We start from the raw sequence: 17,013 nt of genomic DNA on the forward strand, positions 1-17,013 counted from the left end.
GAGGCACTGACTGGACTGGTCCGGAATGCTGCAGAGACACTGACTGGACTGGACTACACTGGACTGGACTGCTGCAGAGACACTGACTGGACTGGACTACACTGGACTGGACTGCTGCAGAGACACTGACTGGACTGCTGCAGAGACACTGACTGGACTGGACTACACTGGACTGGACTGCTGCAGAGACACTGACTGGACTGGACTACACTGGACTGGACTGCTGCAGAGACACTGACTGGACTGGACTGCACTGGACTGGACTGCTGCAGAGACACTGACTGGACTGCACTGGACTGGACTGCTGCAGAGACACTGACTGGACTGAACTACACTGGACTGGACTGCTGCAGAGCCACTGACTGGACTGGACTTGGCGACTGCAGAGTCGTTAACTGGACCGGTCCGGACTGCTGCAGAGCCACTGACTGGACCGGTGCCAGTCTCTGTCGCTGCAGATGGCGCCGGCTCCGCTCCGCTCTGCCCATCATCACTCGATATTTTTATTTCTCTATTTTCTTTTTTTTTGTATTTTCTATTTTTTTTTTACAACTCCCTCTTCGACCGCCCGCGGCCAATCACGGGGCGCCGGTTTCCGGATTGGCGGGCGCGACTTCTGATGTCAGCGTCCAACGTGGGTCTCTCTGCCTCTCACTGGCTGGACGAGCTGGCTCGGGCTGGCCAATCAGCGAGCGAGTGGAGATGACTGAAGCGGCGGGCTCTTAAGGTGGCGCACAGGAAACGTCTCCGGTAGGAAACATGGTGGATGTGTCGCGCACTCATATACATGTATAACGGCACACTGAAGTCCGGGTACTGTCAGACACCGTGCTTCCAGCCAGCAGCGCGCTTTCCACCACTCTTGTCGTTTCTCTTGTGTTGCTTTTCCAGGTAAAGACGCTTCAGGGTGAGAGGAGCCCGTGTGTGTCCCGGGTCCGGGGTCCTAATGTCGGTCTGCCCTGATCACTGCCGGTGATTAACACCTCAGTAGCAACAGCTCACAGAGGCAAGTCTGTCACTATCCTGCCTGTAGGGTCGCTTTATTTATCCCCATTCCCAAGCTCTACAGCACTGGACCTGTCTGTAGAGCAGAGAGGGATTTGAACTGAGAGCGGTGTGGGCTGGGGTGGCAGCCGGGTGGTCGTCCCTGGGCCCCGGCGGGCACTAGGCCTTGGCACCACGGTGTGAGGACCACCTGGCTGTGTGTGTCGGAGCAGGGGTGGGTGTGAGGGAGTGTGGGTGTCCGTGAGGGCCTGTTATCTGTCGTGGCTTTACAGGGCGGAAGGAAAATGATGTGCCCTGTCCACTGAAGTCCAGTATAGACACCCCCCCAACCTCCAGTCTTTTAATGACCAAACTGATCTCTGCCTGTAGCTCTCGTTTCGCTGTCTGTCTTCATCAGGGCCGCGCTAATCCTGTCTGATCCAGGCGTGCTCCGGCATTACCCTCCTCCTCCTCTCCCCCTCGGCCTCCCTCCTCCTCCTCCTCCTGCGCTCTGGAGGTACGGCACTGGGAAGCGCTGAAGGCACCGTCGAGGAAATAAAGCAAGCAAGGGGGGGAAGAAAAATAAAAAATAATAATAATCATGGAAAATTCTCACAAAGAGGCACACGGCTCGTTTCGCAGCCCCGCGCTCGTTATCGTGATTAGCGCCTGGGAGACTGTCATCTGAATAATTACCTTCCTAATCCCGGCAATTAGATGCTGGTGATTAGAACAGCTCCCGAGCCACCCCGAGGGGGGGGGGGGTGACTGGCTCTCACTGTCACTGTGTGTGTGTGTGTGTGTGTGTCTATCTATCTATGTATCTTATTGACCTGTCTCTCTCTGACTGTGTTTACTCGTCTGTCTGTCTGTGTGTCGAGCAGAGATGGTGTGTTCGGTCCCAGTGATTGATGTGCTCAGGGCTGGCAGTGACAGGTCCATCCCGGCGCCCACGCCCCACGCATGACTGACAGCTGTCTGTCCATATGGAGCGTCTGTCGGCCCCCCCACTCCCCTTCTCCCGTCCTCCCTGGCTCGGACTCAGATCTGCTTCCTGGGGAGGGTCTGGGTCGGCGGGGAGCTGCTAATTGATTTAAATGGAGGAGGAGCTGACAGACTGGGGAGTCCCCTGAGAGAGACGGTTGGGGGGTGGGGGGTGTGTGTGTATGGGTCTGTGGTGAGATAGGGGAGGAAGTGAGTAAGGGTGGTGGTGGGTGGGGGGGGTACAGTCTAGTCAGTGACTCTGCAGCAGGCCTGTGTGTGTGTGTGTGTGTGTGTGTGTGTGTCAGGCAGTTAGCAGGCAGTGTGGCTTGTATCTTGGCAGTTCTACCTTAAGTGCAGCTCCCCCAGTCAGCCCTGTTTGTGTTCAAGCCAACAGGCACACTATATCACAGTCTCAGACGGACACTGAAAAAGCCTGCTGGATTTCCAGTGACCTGCTGTTCTCCTCTGCTTTTCCTCGCGGTTCCATCCTCCAACTCAACGCTCACTCGCTCTCCCCTCTTCTCAGGGGCAGAACCCCCAGACTCTCTCTCTCTCCCTCTCGCTCTCTCTGTATGTTTCTATTCCTTTCTCCCTCTCCCTCCCTCTCTCTGTGTATCTGTTTCTATTCCTCTCCCCCTCTCTCTCGCTCTGTTTTGGAAGTGGAGAGGGGGCGGGAGTAAGACAGGAGGGAGAGAGGGTGGCGAGGGGGGTGTCGGAGCAGGGGGGGGTGGTTTGTGGGTGGGTGGTGGTGTTAAATTTTGATGGAGGAGTGCGTTAGCGGTCGGGGGGTACGAGAGCAGCAGAGGCCAGCCGAACTGGGGACCCCGAAAGTGGAGCGGACCTCGGTGTGATGCTACGGCTGCTGCCCGTGGACGATCCGACGGCTACCGGTCTGCAGAGGAGCCTTGGGGGCTGAGAGAGGGAAAAGGAACGAGGGAGACTTCTCTTCTGAAACAGGAGGAGATAAAAGAAGAACAAAAAGGAGGAGGAGGAGGAAATCAAAATCCAAAGTGTGTAGAAGAGGATCTATTTTTTACGTTTTGATATATTATTTCCTAAGATTGACATTTTTAATTATATTTTTGGTTTTTTTCCAGCTCCTGTCTTCCTCACACTGAAAGATCCTGGTATTCCAACATCTGCCTGTTTTTTGGGGGGGGATTCTGTGTCTGTGTTTGCTCTCCCTTCTCTCGGAGTAACTGCGACTGGAGTCGGAGAGAGCTTGGGGAGTTTGGGAGCAGGAGGAGGTTGGACGGACGGACGCAGGAGAGGAGGAGGAGGAGGAGAAGGGGACGGAGGGGTGGGGGCAGCCGGTGCTGGTGTGTTGGACTGACTCCCAGGAGCCGCGGAGGGGTTTGGCGCTGGGGGGGGGCCCAGCGGGCAGCAGGACTGTGGGCACCTCTGCTGTGGGGAGAATGTTTCACCAGGGACGCCATCCGGTGAGTACAGCCGACCGGCCTGCTGGGGTCAGAGCTCGTTAAGAGGATTCTAACGAGGTGGAGGCCAGATTTTTTGTAAACATTTTTTGTTTTTATGGGGGGTGGGGGTGGTAGGAGTCAATAGGAGCGAGGGAGAGAAGGGTGACGGAGAGGAAACGGACAGGGACAAGTGTGTGTGTGGGGGGGTTAAATAGATGCTGACATACACTCACTCACACATTGACACACACATTCACACACACGCACACACTCTCACACTACTACCTCTGTCCCTCTCTCTCGCTCTCTCTCTCTCTTCCTCTCCTCTCCTCCTGTTCTTTTTTTAAATCCAGCTGCCGTTTGAGAGCCAGTTGAGAGCTGGTTAGGTGGGTGGCAGAGGTCAGGAGTGGTGCTGGGGGACCTTTCTCTCTCCCTCCCTCTCTCTCTTCCTCTCTCTCTCTCTCTCTCTGGATCATGTCCGCCTCCAGCTGTCAGATTGCTTTCCCAATCCAGGAGCGTGTAATTCAGTGAGGAGAGGGAGGGGGGGTGGCAGGGAGCGAGGGGTGTGTGTGTGTGTGTGTGTGTGTGTGTGTGTGTGTGTGTGTGTGTGTGTGTGTGTGTGTGTGTGTGTGTGTGTGTGTGTGTGTGTGTGTTTGTTTTGGTCTCTGCGTGTGTGTTTTGGTCTGTGTGTGTGTGAGAGACTGTATGAGAGTAAGTGTGTGTTTTGTAGTTGCAGTTGCAGTCGCTTTCAGTAGATCGTTGCCATCTGCATTGTGTCTTGCGGAAATGGGTCAGTGGCTGGACTGTGTCCCGTGTCTGGACTGTGTGTCCCGTGTCTGGACTGTGTGTCCCGTGTCTGGACTGAACTGGCTGGACACTCTCACATACATACACACACTGACACAGATTGTGTCTTTCTCTGGCTGTGGAAAAGGTTTGTTTTGTGTTCGTTAGTTTGTTCTAGGCACCTGAGACAGCGTTTGGCAGAGACTTTTGTTTTTATTGATATATTTATTTACAGGTTTTGTTTCTGGGAGTGTGGTGGGGGGGCAGTGTCAGCGTGGCTCAGCACTGTGGGAGTCTCTCACCTCTTCACATCGGTGTTCTCAGCTATTACTCAGTCACCTGTTGGGTGTGATTTTATTTACTTGTTTTCTTTGAGATTTGTTTGTTGCCGGGGTGGAGGTGTGTGTGGGGGTGATTATAGTTCTGAGAAGTAGACAGAAAAGAGAGAGGTGCGATTGGGGTGGGGGTGATGGGTGATGAGTCTTAAACATGGATGGAAGATGACGATGAAGGAGAGAGAGAGATAAAGGGAAGATGAAGAGAGCAAGAAGAGAGGCGAGTGGGTTTTGGAGGTGCAGAATGAGGTGGCATTGCCAGAGACCTAAGTCCTCCCTTCCTTAGCTTAGTGTGGTGAGAGTAACCCAAGCTGATAACTAAAGACCCCTGGGCCAACAGGAACGTCTTTTCGGGTGCCAATGAATTTGCTGCCAGACCGCCAGCGTGAAAGGTCAGGGGTTACGGGCAGGGGAACCCCGTGAGAGAGCGATATCTGGAAATGCGTGTAACACGTGATTTGGGTGATGCATGTCTAGCGTGTTTACATATAATAGGGGCAAATACCATACTGACACCACTGAAGCACACTGTGACCTGATAGACGGCACAGGACAGGAATTCTGGGAGAGAGAAAGAGAGAGGGGGGAGTGTCCAGTGGGATTGTTTGGTGCATTTTTGTGTCTCTGTGTGTGTATGTATCTGTGTGTGTGTCTGTGTGCATGTGTGGTGTGTGTCAGGACTGTCCCACAGGCCTAGGACAGCTCCCTCTCCATCTCTCTCCCTCGCTCATGGACTCTGTGTCTCTCCCGACTGTGATTGAGGCAACGCTGCTCGGGTGGGATTTGTCAAGAGGGAGGGAGCTTGTGTTTGGCTCATGTAAACAAACAGCGGAATTCCAGGCCCTTTGGAATTCACAGATGTTCTGTCAGTAAAAGTTCGGCTGCGCGGCGGGGGGGTTTGCTGGTTAGGATACATGTCACGGAACATTGCCGCACACTGGCATTCCAGCCTCACGCCTGTTTAACACTGCACACGCCATCTGCCCCCCCACCCCCTTCTCACAACAGGGATCCAGTCCTGCCTCCCCCCCCAGCCCCCTGCTGAGTGCGCTGCAGAGCTGTGTGTGTGTATGACGAGGTGTGAAGGTGTGCGGCTGAGCTTGGCAGCTGTGGTGTGGTGCGTGTGAGAGTGTGAGAGCCTTCAAGTGTTAGTGTGTGTGTGTATCATTGTGTGCGTGTTTGTGTGTATGTGAATGTGAGAATGTTTGAGTGTACTTGTGTTTGTGTGTGTCCGTGTGTATCAGTCAGTGTGTGTGTGAGTATGCGTGCTTGTGTCAGTGTGTGTGTTTGTGTGTGTGTCAGTGTATATGTGTAAATAATTATTTTAATCATATAGGTTTGTTCAAGGTTCTAGGCAGCTACCTAGAAGTAAAAAATAATATATCAAAAAGTTAAATACAAAAGAGAAATAATATATATGTTTATATATGAAGCCTGTTGTCCAGACAGTGGAGTGGGGCAGGTGGGTTGATATAGAGGCCATGCCGTATTACAATGAGCACCACTGGGTGGGAGTGGCTCTGCTTGTGCTTCCTCTGTGGGTGTGGAATCCTGCCGAGAGATGGAGAGACAATTACAGCCCCCCAGCTGCGCCAACTGGGCCCATTCTACCTCCCCTTGCCTCCCGCCATCATTCTGATTGAGCCAGTCCCAGCCTGGCCACGCCCACTGTCTTAATTACCGTGGAGACACCAGAGAGGGTGACCTCTGCTGTTACTCTAATTGAAACTTAATTGAATTTTGCTTGTCTAGACTAATTAAGCTCTGATGGAGACCTGCAGTCATCTCACCGCACAGCACCGCGCCGGAGACCGTTAACCCTGTGTGAGAGGGGGAGAGAGAGAGAGAGAGAGAGAGAGAGAGAGAGAGAGAGAGAGAGAGAGAGAGAGAGAGAGAGAGGCAGGCAGGTGTGGAGAGGAAACAGTGAATGAGTGAGAGCGACAGTGTGAGATAGAAGATAAGAGGGAGAGAGGATGGGAGACAGAGGGGAAAGTACACATTGACTCCTCCGGGAGTATCGACGTACATTAACACACATTTGCCTATTGTGAGTCTGAGGCCGTTGTGTTGTTGTGAGCGACGTGCAGAGTGCTGCTTTTGACAGTGTACTGGTGTGGGACGGGTGTTAGAACCGGGAGCGTCAGGAGTTAACACTTTCCCTGCCCCCCAGGTCCCTGTACAGCCCGGTCAGCCCTTCAAGTTCACTGTCCTGGAAACTCTGGACCGGATCAAAGAGGAATTCCAGTTCCTGCAGGCCCAGTACCACAGGTAGGCCAGGTTCTGAATGGGTCTCTTTCTGTTACTGACTGAATAACACATTGATTGACTGACTGACACACTGACTCTCTGACGGACGCTCTGACCGGCTCCTGTCTCTGCCTTCCAGCCTGAAGCTGGAGTGTGAGAAGCTGGCCAGTGAGAAGACCGAGATGCAGAGACACTACATCATGGTGAGCCCCAGCCAGAGGGCACGGCGTGTCTTTATTTTCCCTTTATTTTCGGTCAGACGCAGGGAGCGCTGGCGCCATCCTCTCAGGGTCCAGCGCTGCAGTACAATAACATAATATAATATAATACACAGTGATATAATACTGTATATCGCCGAAGGTCATGCTGGCTGCAGGCAGTCTGGAGTTACTGAAATTAGTTTGTATTTCATGTTTTTATTTCTTTGCTATTCCCTCCGTCACTTCCTCTCTCTCTCTCTCTTTCTCACTCTCTCCCTCGTTCATCCACTCTACCCCCTCACTTGCTTGTTGCTCGTTCACTCCCCCCTCCCGTACACCGTTTCTCCCTCTCTCTCCCTTTGTCTTCTACCTTTCGTTCTCATACCTCTCCCTCCCCCATCTCTATTTCCCTCTCTCTCTGTCTCTCTCTCTCTCTCTCCCCCCTGGCCTGGGGCTGCAGTGCTGATATAATACAGAGAGTGAGAGAGCAGAGACAGGCACAGACATGTAACTAATCTACAGTAATGAGAACTCTCATTCTCCACAGAGGAGGGATCCTGGAAGCCTGTATTTAGGTAGTTAGACCTGTCACATGCACTTAGACTTGTTTTGACAGGCACTACATAAAATAAAAAAAGTATTTTTATTAGATTTATGTATGCATACGTGTTTGTATGTGTGTTTGTATTGGAGTGCATGAGTGTGTGTGTGTGTGTGCAGCAGTTTAGAGTCTGTTTATTTCTGTCTGTCTAGATCTCTCTTTCTCTGTCTGTCTGTTTGCCTGCCTGCCTGCATCTGTCTTGTCTGTCTGTCTCTAAATATGTCTTTGTCCCTCTCTGTCTGTATATCTGTGTGTCACTCTTGTTCTGTCTTTCTGTGTGTGTCTCCCAATACAATCCCAGATCAATGTAAATGTTCGTATAGCGCCCCTCACCTCAAGGCATCCCAAAGTGCTGTACACAATTAAGGCAACAAAGCCCCTCAGAGCTCCACAGGTGAGTTGACAGTCCTCGGGCAGCCTGGTCTCCAGCTGATTTTGGAGACGGTTTAAGACCCGCGCAACTCACAGAACACCTCCCTCTGCAAGAGCCTGTCACTCATCCAGTCTGTGTGTCAGTCAATGTGTCAGTCAGCCTGTCTGTCTTTCTACATGTCAGTCTATAATGACCTCTTGCCTATTAGTATACTTATGTCTCCCTATCTCTCTCTCTCGGTCTGTGTGTGTGTCTCTGCACCCCTTTACGAAGCAGATGTTGCCATTTAAATGTATTTATGTCTTATTATTTGTTATTCATCTGTTCTTTTTACTTTCCAGTACTACGAAATGTCTTATGGGCTGAATATTGAAATGCACAAACAGGTAAGACTGCTACTGTCTTTCACAATAAAAACATAATAATAAGACGGAATATTATTCTCCTTATTGTTGTTTTTCTGATGATGATGATTATTAGACTGCAGCTTCAAGCAGGCTCTTGTCAATCAAGTGGTTTTGGATTGAGGAACGCTTCTGCACATGTGACAATTTGCACAGTGTGAGAGTGATTTTTGGTGTTTTTCGTTCTTGTTTGGTTCTCCTTCTCTTTCCCGAAACTGTGACCCGAATCCGGCAGATCAGCCTGTGTGTCCGTTGAGCCAGAGTGGGGCTTTGCTTTAATTCCTTCATTCTCTACTAACTGATTTCCCTCTAATAGGATATCACTCCCCCCCCCACCCACACACCACACACCCTCTCTCTCCCTCTCTCTCTCCTCTCTGTTGTAATCTGGGTGTGATTGCAGTAGTCTACGCTATTTTATTTTTATTTATTTATTTTGTTGGATTAATATCTGGATGTTTATGTAGGTCAGCTGATGGAATCCCTATCACAGCTGGGTCCTGTCTGGTTGTGTGTGTGTGTGTGTTGTTTGTGTGTGTGTGTATGCGTGAGTGTGAATGTGTGTGTGTTGTTTGTGTGTGTGTGTGTGTGAATGTGTGTGTGTGTGTGAATGTGTGCGTGAGTGTGAATGTGTCTGTGTGTGTTTCTCTTTCTTCTTTTCAGTTCCTGTTTGGTTTCCCTCCTCCTCTTGCCGAGTGGAAGCAGCATCAATCAGGGCTACGGCTGCATGAAGGGGTGGGGGAGGCGGGGGGGTGGTGCAGGGTAGTGGGGGGGGGGGGTTTGGCACCATGCCAGGAAAGGGGGAGAGGTGGGGGCTGCTGGCAGGCTGCCCAGACTGCTCTTCAACAGCACTGAGAGAAAAGGGGAGAGAGGGGGGGTGGGGAGAGAGACAGAGAGAGAGAGAGAGAGAGAGAGAGAGGGAGACGGAGGGAGGGGCCTTTTATTGAATGCCCCCTGTGTGGGGTACACAATCAGCAGGTGATTAGTGCGTGGCTCATTATAAATGATGTTTGCCTTGACATGTTTGCTGAGAGAGTGATATTCCATTAGCACAGGCAGGACAACAACAGTGGCATTTACAGCCCTGCACTGCTCTTCCTCCTCCTCATGCCTTTTCTCTTCCTATTTGGTGCACACACACACACACACACACACACACACACACACACACACACACACACACACTCTGTATAACTCCATGTGGTGTAAAGTGTTGGCTCTTCACAGTGTATTAAATAGTCTACAGTACTATACTATACAGTACAACACAGCTCCATTCCTGCCCACATTCAGCACAGCAGTACAGCACAGTGTGTAGGGCAGTACAGCAGGTGCTCTGCACGGTATCCAGTAGAGTCCAGTGGTGTTCAGTGATGTGTCTGTCTTGCAGGCGGAGATTGTGAAGAGACTCAGTGCAATCTGCGCCCAGATCATCCCCTTCCTCTCCCAGGAGGTATGTCCCTCACCGCACAGAGACTGAGTGCCTCAGTGTCAGTGCCTCAGTGTCAGTGCTGAGTGCCTCAGTGTCAGTGCTGAGTGCCTCAGTGTCAGTGCTGAGTGCCTCAGTGTCAGTGCTGAGTGCCTCAGTGTCGGTGTAGAGTGCCTCAGTGTCAGTGTGTGTGTGTCCCAGTGTCAGTGTCAGTGTTGAGTGCCTCAGTGTTGAGTGTGAGGTCTGAGTGTCACAGCGTGGCGTCTCTCCCTGCAGCATCAGCAGCAGGTGGTGCAGGCGGTGGACAGGGCCAAGCAGGTCACCATGGCTGAGCTCAACGCCATCATCGGAGTGAGTCAGTGCTGCTCTCCCTGTCCCTCTCCTCTCTCTCCCTTGTCTGCCTCTCTCTCCCTCTTTCTTCTCTCTCTGTCTCTCTCTTCTTCTCCCCTCTCCTCTCCCTCCCTCCCTATCCCTCTCTTATCTCCTGTGCTTGTGTTGCAGCAGCAGCAGCTCCAGCACCTGTCTCACCACACCCCCGGGATCCCGCTGACCCCTCACCCCTCCGGCCTGGCCTCACTGGGGGGGGGCTCGGGGCTGCTGGCCCTCTCCGGGGCGCTTGGCGTCTCCGCTCACCTGGCCGCCAAGGACGACCGCAACCACCTGGACTCTGACCACCTGCGAGGTGAGGGGGCTGCGGAGGGTCAGAAGGCAGAGGTCAAAGGGCAGAGGGGCGGACAGTACAGGTGGGAGAGTGAGCACAGGGTCCACATTGTCCAGCTCACTGCACCACAGCACCCCCCTCTGGCTATGTGTGAACTGCAATATACATTACTGTACCTTAAACACTGCCTTACACTCTTATACACCCTCTCTCTCTCTCTCTCTCTCTCTCTCTCTCTCTCTCTCTCTCTCTCTCTCTCTCTCTCTTCCCCAGAGGGAGCACCTAGCAGGGTAAGTCCAATTAATGTAATTTATTTAATAAAAAAAATACGTATTTATATACATATATACTCATATATTGATTGTTAACATTAGTGAGTGTGTTTTGGGGTGTCCTGTTTGTGTGTGATTTGGGTTGTCCATTGTGTGTTTTGGGGTGTCCTGAAGCTCTGTGTTTCTTTTGGGGTGCAGAGTAAGTCAGTGTCATCGACGGACAGCCAGCACTGTGAGGAGCGGGGGGGACCCTCGGGGGAATACGGCTCTGCAGGGGGGGGTGACAGCAAGAGGAGACGCTGTGACGACAAGGACACAGTTACACACTATGTACGTACATGGGGGGGCAGAAGGACGTAGGGAGATGGAGAGATGGGGTGTGTGTGTGTCTGTGTGTACGTGTGTGTGCGTGCATGTGCTGTGGCTGTTGATGCAATGGGGCTATAATTAGCTGACCAGGCTGAGATGATGTCATCAGAGGGGGAGCGGTTCCTGTCTTGTCACTGGCCAGCCTCCTGTCTCCCCGCTGTCATGGCAACAGAGAGTGACATCGTTCCCCTGCCCCCTTTCTGCAAGCTGGTCTGCACAGCTGAGAGAGAGAGAGAGCGAGAGAGAGAGAAGCATAGAAAGCTGATCAAGGTGGCATGGGGAGAATCAGTTGGAAAGATAGAGAAAGAGAGAGGGATGAATAGAAGAAGCGGACAGTGAGGACACCATGACCCTCGCTGACTTGTCTCTTGCAGGATAGCGATGGGGACAAGAGCGAGGACAACCTTGTAGTGGACGTGTCCAACGAGGTAGGAGGAGATGCTGTCTTTTACACAGTGCCTTATATAGTACCTTGAACACCAAGCATCTCAAAGTGCTTCATGAGTCAGAGACAACAGCACAACCATGGGGACACCGAAGGACACACTTGTTCATTAACATCTCTGTGTCTTCTGACCCCCCCTAAGGACCCAGCCTCCCCCCCAGGCAGCAGCAGGACCCCGTCCCCCCACGGCAATGGGCTGGACCACCCCCCCTCCCTCAGGAAGGAGGTGCCCGGGACCCCCAGCCCCCCCGGCTCGCCCCCCCCACCCAGCCCCCCTCCAGTGACCAAGAGCAAGGACGCTGTGCTGGTAAATAATAATTTCATAATAGCTGTGTGGCTGTACCCTGTGCAGACGCAAACAAATATAAGTATAATATTAATAATAATAATCGGAAGGCTTGTCCCTCTCTCTCCCTCCCTCCTTCCCCACTTCCTCTCTCTGTGTCTCTCTCAACCTTTTCTCTCCTGCTCTCTCTCTCTCTCTCTCTCTCCCCTCTGTCCTCCCCCAGGGTGAGAAGTCTCGCTCTCCTTCCTCTAAGTCAGCCAGCCCCTCTCCCCACTGTGACTCTCTGACTCCAGGCCCAGGTCCGAGCTCCGCCTCCTGCCTGCGCATCGTCACCAAGGGCCCCCCCGCCGAGCCCCTGGGTGAGAATCCCCCCACTTTCTCCCCCTATTCACTCACTCACTCACTCCGTGTGCCAATCATTCAGTTGAACAGTGTGTCAGTCAGTCAGTGTGTGCCAATCAGTCAGCTGAACAGTGTGTCAGTCAGTCAGTCAGTTGAACAGTGTGTACAATCCACCTGCAATCCTTAACCACAGCATGGTATGTGATTATTTAAATGGTATTAATTAAATGAATGTATTGATTTATATAATGATTAATCAAAATGTATGAGATTAATTAAACTCCTGCAATGCTGCACTTTATTAATAAACATCTGCCTCCCCCACTCTCCCCCAGCTCTGCGCAGTCCGCTCAGCATCTCTGGCTCGTACCCGGCCCATTTCGGTGTGGTGTCCCACGCGGGGCTGAACGGCGAGCTCACCAGCCCGGGGGGGTATGGGGCGCTGCACCTCTCCCCCCAGATCAGCACCGCCCCCAGCGCCTACTCACGCAGCCCCATGGTAAAGCACTGACACACACACACACACACAAACTGACACCCTCATACACAAGCACACTGATATTCATTATGTGTTGCTGTTTTTTTAGAATTGCCCGTGGGATAATGCTGATATATGCATTCTGTGTGATGTATGTCATGCTGTGGTGCGCTGAATGGGAACAGTTTAGCATGACACATGTGTCCATTATCTGTCCATTAGCTGCTTTCTTGAGAACTACAATGAAAATAAGTAATTTGGCTTTGTGTTTTGAACCTCAACAGTTTTTTATAGATGTACAATATCATTTTGTCCTGGAGGATATATATGTTTTATTGTGTTGTTTTGTATAAAAAATCTTAAACTCTCACAATCTCTTGCTCAGACACTCCCATGCTCACACACCTGCTAACGCTCTCACTCTCTTTGATATGAGTGAAATTTGCCCCCTTCTCATTCTCTCTCTCATCCCCCCTCTCTCACTTTCTCTCTTCCTTCACAGGTGGCCTATGAGTCGCGCTCTCACCTGAGGACCCCAGGACTGTCCTCCACAGTGCCGGGGATGACTGGGGGGAAACCGTGAGTGAATTCTATAAACCACACTAGTCTCTGACTGTAGTGCCATGCTGTTTAGTTATTTACATATGTATTTATGTATTTATTTATTTGGCAACTTCCAAGGCTACACTCAATAAAACGGTGCAGTAAAGGCCTGAGTGTCTTATTACAGTGTTAGTAACAGACACAGTGACTCTAAAGCCCACCTCTCCCCACAGCGCCTACTCGTTCCACGTGAGCGCGGACGGGCAGATGCAGCCGGTGCCCTTCCCCCCCGACGCCCTGCTGGGCCCGGGCATCCCGCGCCACGCCCGGCAGATCCACACGCTGGCCCACGGGGAGGTGGTGTGCGCCGTCACCATCAGCACCTCCACGCGCCACGTCTACACCGGCGGCAAGGGCTGCGTCAAGGTCTGGGACATCAGCCAGCCTGGCAGCAAGAGCCCCATGGCACAGCTGGACTGCCTGGTGAGCAGCTGCCGCACACTCTTACACACTGATACACACGGCACACCCTTACACGCACTCATACTCTGAGATATTGCTACTGATACTGACGCTCTTTTCTCGCCCAATCAGAACAGAGACAACTACATCCGCTCCTGTAAGCTGCTCCCCGACGGGCGGACCCTGATAGTGGGGGGGGAGGCCAGCACGCTGTCCATCTGGGACCTGGCCACGCCCACCCCGCGCATCAAGGCGGAACTGACGTCCTCGGCCCCCGCCTGCTACGCCCTGGCCATCAGCCCCGACGCCAAGGTGTGCTTCTCCTGCTGCAGCGACGGCAACATCGTGGTTTGGGACCTGCAGAACCAGACCCTCGTCAGGTAGGGGGGGAGAGTGGGGAAGAGGGTCAGTGTGTCGGTGTGCAGTAGTGTCACTCAGTGCGTCTGTACAGTGCAGTGCTGACTCTGTGACTCTGCTCCCTCAGGCAGTTCCAGGGCCACACAGACGGCGCCAGCTGTATCGACATCTCCAACGACGGGACCAAGCTGTGGACGGGCGGCCTGGACAACACGGTGCGCTGCTGGGACCTGAGGGAGGGGCGGCAGCTCCAGCAGCACGACTTCACCTCACAGGTGACTGGACTCACTGGGGCAGACCGTGGGATGTAGTTGGACATTGATTGAGACACATTGGGAGTTACTGGGATACAGTGGGACAGACTGGAACTCTCTGGGACGGACTGGGAGGTACTGGGTGGAGTGGGACAGACTGGCTGGGCTGTGCAGGGCTCAGGGTCCCGCTCTGGCTCCCAGTCGTGCTAATGAACCCTTCCCCCCTGTCAGATCTTCTCCCTGGGCTACTGTCCCACGGGCGAGTGGCTGGCCGTGGGGATGGAGAGCAGCAACGTGGAGGTGCTGCACGTCTCCAAGCCCGACAAGTACCAGCTGCACCTGCATGAGAGCTGCGTGCTGTCGCTCAAGTTCGCCTACTGCGGTGAGTCTCTCTCCATCCCTCTCTCTCTCCCCCTCTCTTCCGTTCTCCGTCTCTCTGTTTTCCTCCCAACCAGTCCACAGTTCTACCTACTTCTTTCACAGTACTAGGCTAGTATTACTGCTACTAAAAATACATAAAAATAAATATGACATCATAATACTGTGTCTGTGTTGCAGGGAAGTGGTTTGTGAGCACCGGCAAGGACAATCTGCTGAATGCCTGGAGGACACCGTATGGAGCCAGTATATTCCAGGTGAGCGGTGCAGGTGGTGTGTATGTGTGTGTGTGAGAAATTTAAAGGCCAGTCCAATTGCAGACAGGCAAGCACTGGTCCTTGTCTTTTGGATTTGTGTATATTCTGCACTTAAATCAAGGTTGTGTTTTCATTATTTTGCTTTATCTTTACATATGTGACTTTAGATCAGAAAATAAATAAATGAGATGTTACACATTTCACAGAGTGGGCATCAGGGCCTTTGTGGAAAGAACTCCAGTATGAGAGTCTGACTGTGGTGTGGAGAGAGAGATAGAGAGATAGAGAGAGAGAGGAGGATGTATTTACTCAATCTTATTCTTTGCTTGACCTCCCTCCCACTCTACCCCTCTCCCTCTGCAGTCTAAGGAGTCGTCGTCAGTGCTGAGCTGTGACATCTCTCCCGATGACAAGTTCATTGTGACCGGCTCGGGGGACAAGAAGGCCACTGTGTACGAGGTGGTCTACTGAGGGAGGGGGCCAAGGGGGGGAAATGCCCTGGAGCCCCTGTCCACTCCTGCCCGTCTCACCTTGGGTATCTGCAGTGGACGGGGTGGAGGTGGAGGTGGAGGTGGGGTGATTGCACAGCAGATTGATCCAGTTCCACGTTTTCCAATCAGTAATCATCCAATCAGAGCAGGTGTTGAGACTACATTCAAGTATTCCCTTCAGTCAATCTAATTAATCAATCAATCAATCAATAAATGCACACAGTTAGAAGGGATCAAACTGCTATGCAACCTGGGCTCTTTCTGCCCTCCCTGCCCTGGCCATGCCATCCCCACCCAGGCCAGCTGTGATTGGCCCCTAGTGCTGCTCTGTAAGCCATGAGAGCCCTCACAGTATCTGGGCTGGGTGTGAGTGACAGCTGCCCCAGTCCATGAGGCTCTGTATTCCTTCCATGTTTTTATAGGAAGCTTTGGATCAGCCAACCGAACAGGACCAGGGGTGGGAAACCAAAAAACACTTTTAAGTAACTAAGACTGATGAGGAGGTGGAATGAGAACCAGAAACCCTGTTCTCCCCCTAGAGGACTGGAGTGTGCCCTATGTCCTTGTGTAAAGGGGCAAATCGCAATGCATCGTGGGCACAGAGGTGACAGACAGACTCGAGGGCGGGGCTCTTAGGAAAGCAGGAAGTGGACTGGCGTGGTTTAATGCAGTTACCCCCCCCCCCCCCCCCCCGCTCCAGCGGGGCAGGAGTCCCGCCCAGTGGGGTGTGTCTCTGATTAATACCCCTATATACCCATGCAGCTCCTGTCTTCACACAGGTGACCCGACCGTGGTCTCACCGATCTCTGAAATGCAAGGTGTGCAATTTACATTTTTCATTTTATTTTTTAAGACGTTCATATATATATATATATAATGTGTGTGTATACTAAACAAAAATATGATTTTTTTTAAGAGCATCCAAAAAATAATGAACTGCCCAATTAAATTACCCAATTAACAGGGGCTCCCACAGGGGGCTCACAATCACACTAATCTGTCTTAATTGAAAGCTGATAATTGGTTTCCGTCGAGCGACCGACTGCAGCTCTCGCTGGCATGAAACAAGGAGAGCCTCCAGCACTGGGGTCAATCACCCGGCCCTCCTGCTGCCACAGCTAGCGTTAATCTAAGCCCAATGAATCGATTAGACTTAACGTGTAAACGAGGGCTGTGGTGGAGGGCAGGTCCTGAGAGGGGCAGCGCACAGGGGCCCTCTCGTCATTCTAATTCTTCTTTGGTTTCAGTGTCGATAATGGCAATCTGTCCTTCTGTCCGTGTACATTTCTCCTGCCTGTGATTTCTGTTTAAAATGGAAACAAGTAAATGAATACTATACAAAACAAACACTATATATAAAGAGAAAAAAGCTTATTAAAAACACAGTAAAAGCCAAGGAGCTTGTCAACGCACTGTGGTCTCACCCGTCACATTTCCCATGTGTTGTACAAACAAAAAAAAATGAATAAAAATAAATAAAATGTGTTGATATTTTGAAGTGATTGATTTGGGGGATTTTACTTTGTATTAAATGTTGCATGGCAGCGGCATCTTCTATACACTAGTGTGTGCGGACCTCGGCTGGCTGAGGACTGGATCGTCGTGTTTTCACAGCAGCGTTGTGTGTTTTGTGTTCTACGATTCCTTGACCATTTGT

General features: G+C 51.9%; 1 protein-coding gene across 3 annotated transcripts; it reads left to right on the forward strand.

The window, feature by feature from the left end:
* The first annotated feature begins 2,703 nt into the window (after positions 1 to 2,703).
* LOC136718193 (transducin-like enhancer protein 4) lies at positions 2,704 to 16,858 on the forward strand. 3 transcript variants are annotated; one of them, XM_066695838.1, is made up of 21 exons: positions 2,704 to 2,978; positions 3,066 to 3,407; positions 6,678 to 6,775; positions 6,894 to 6,957; positions 8,270 to 8,314; positions 9,723 to 9,785; positions 10,038 to 10,112; positions 10,263 to 10,443; positions 10,696 to 10,712; positions 10,893 to 11,024; positions 11,438 to 11,491; positions 11,651 to 11,815; positions 12,018 to 12,153; positions 12,472 to 12,635; positions 13,117 to 13,193; positions 13,391 to 13,640; positions 13,752 to 13,999; positions 14,104 to 14,251; positions 14,462 to 14,612; positions 14,789 to 14,865; positions 15,229 to 16,858. In XM_066695838.1, exons 2-21 carry the CDS (start codon positions 3,384 to 3,386, stop codon positions 15,334 to 15,336), a joined length of 2,277 nt encoding a protein of 758 aa, XP_066551935.1. In that variant the 5' UTR covers positions 2,704 to 2,978; positions 3,066 to 3,383; the 3' UTR covers positions 15,337 to 16,858. The 3 variants fall into 3 exon arrangements, with proteins under 3 accessions (XP_066551935.1, XP_066551936.1, XP_066551937.1); XM_066695839.1 differs by having other exon boundaries at positions 10,266 to 10,443; XM_066695840.1 differs by lacking the exon at positions 10,038 to 10,112.
* The last annotated feature ends 155 nt before the right edge of the window (positions 16,859 to 17,013 follow it).

Source organism: Amia ocellicauda, chromosome 22, assembly GCF_036373705.1.
Source record: "Amia ocellicauda isolate fAmiCal2 chromosome 22, fAmiCal2.hap1, whole genome shotgun sequence".
In the NCBI taxonomy this organism is placed as follows: domain Eukaryota; kingdom Metazoa; phylum Chordata; class Actinopteri; order Amiiformes; family Amiidae; genus Amia; species Amia ocellicauda.

Bases quoted from the DNA above. Each gene is read 5' to 3' on its own strand.
- LOC136718193 (XM_066695838.1), top strand. From the start codon at position 3,384: ATGTTTCACCAGGGACGCCATCCG. The intron at 8,315-9,722 runs GTAAGACTGCTA...TCTGTCTTGCAG, and splicing joins ATATTGAAATGCACAAACAG to GCGGAGATTGTGAAGAGACT. The intron at 12,154-12,471 runs GTGAGAATCCCC...ACTCTCCCCCAG, and splicing joins CCCCCCCGCCGAGCCCCTGG to CTCTGCGCAGTCCGCTCAGC.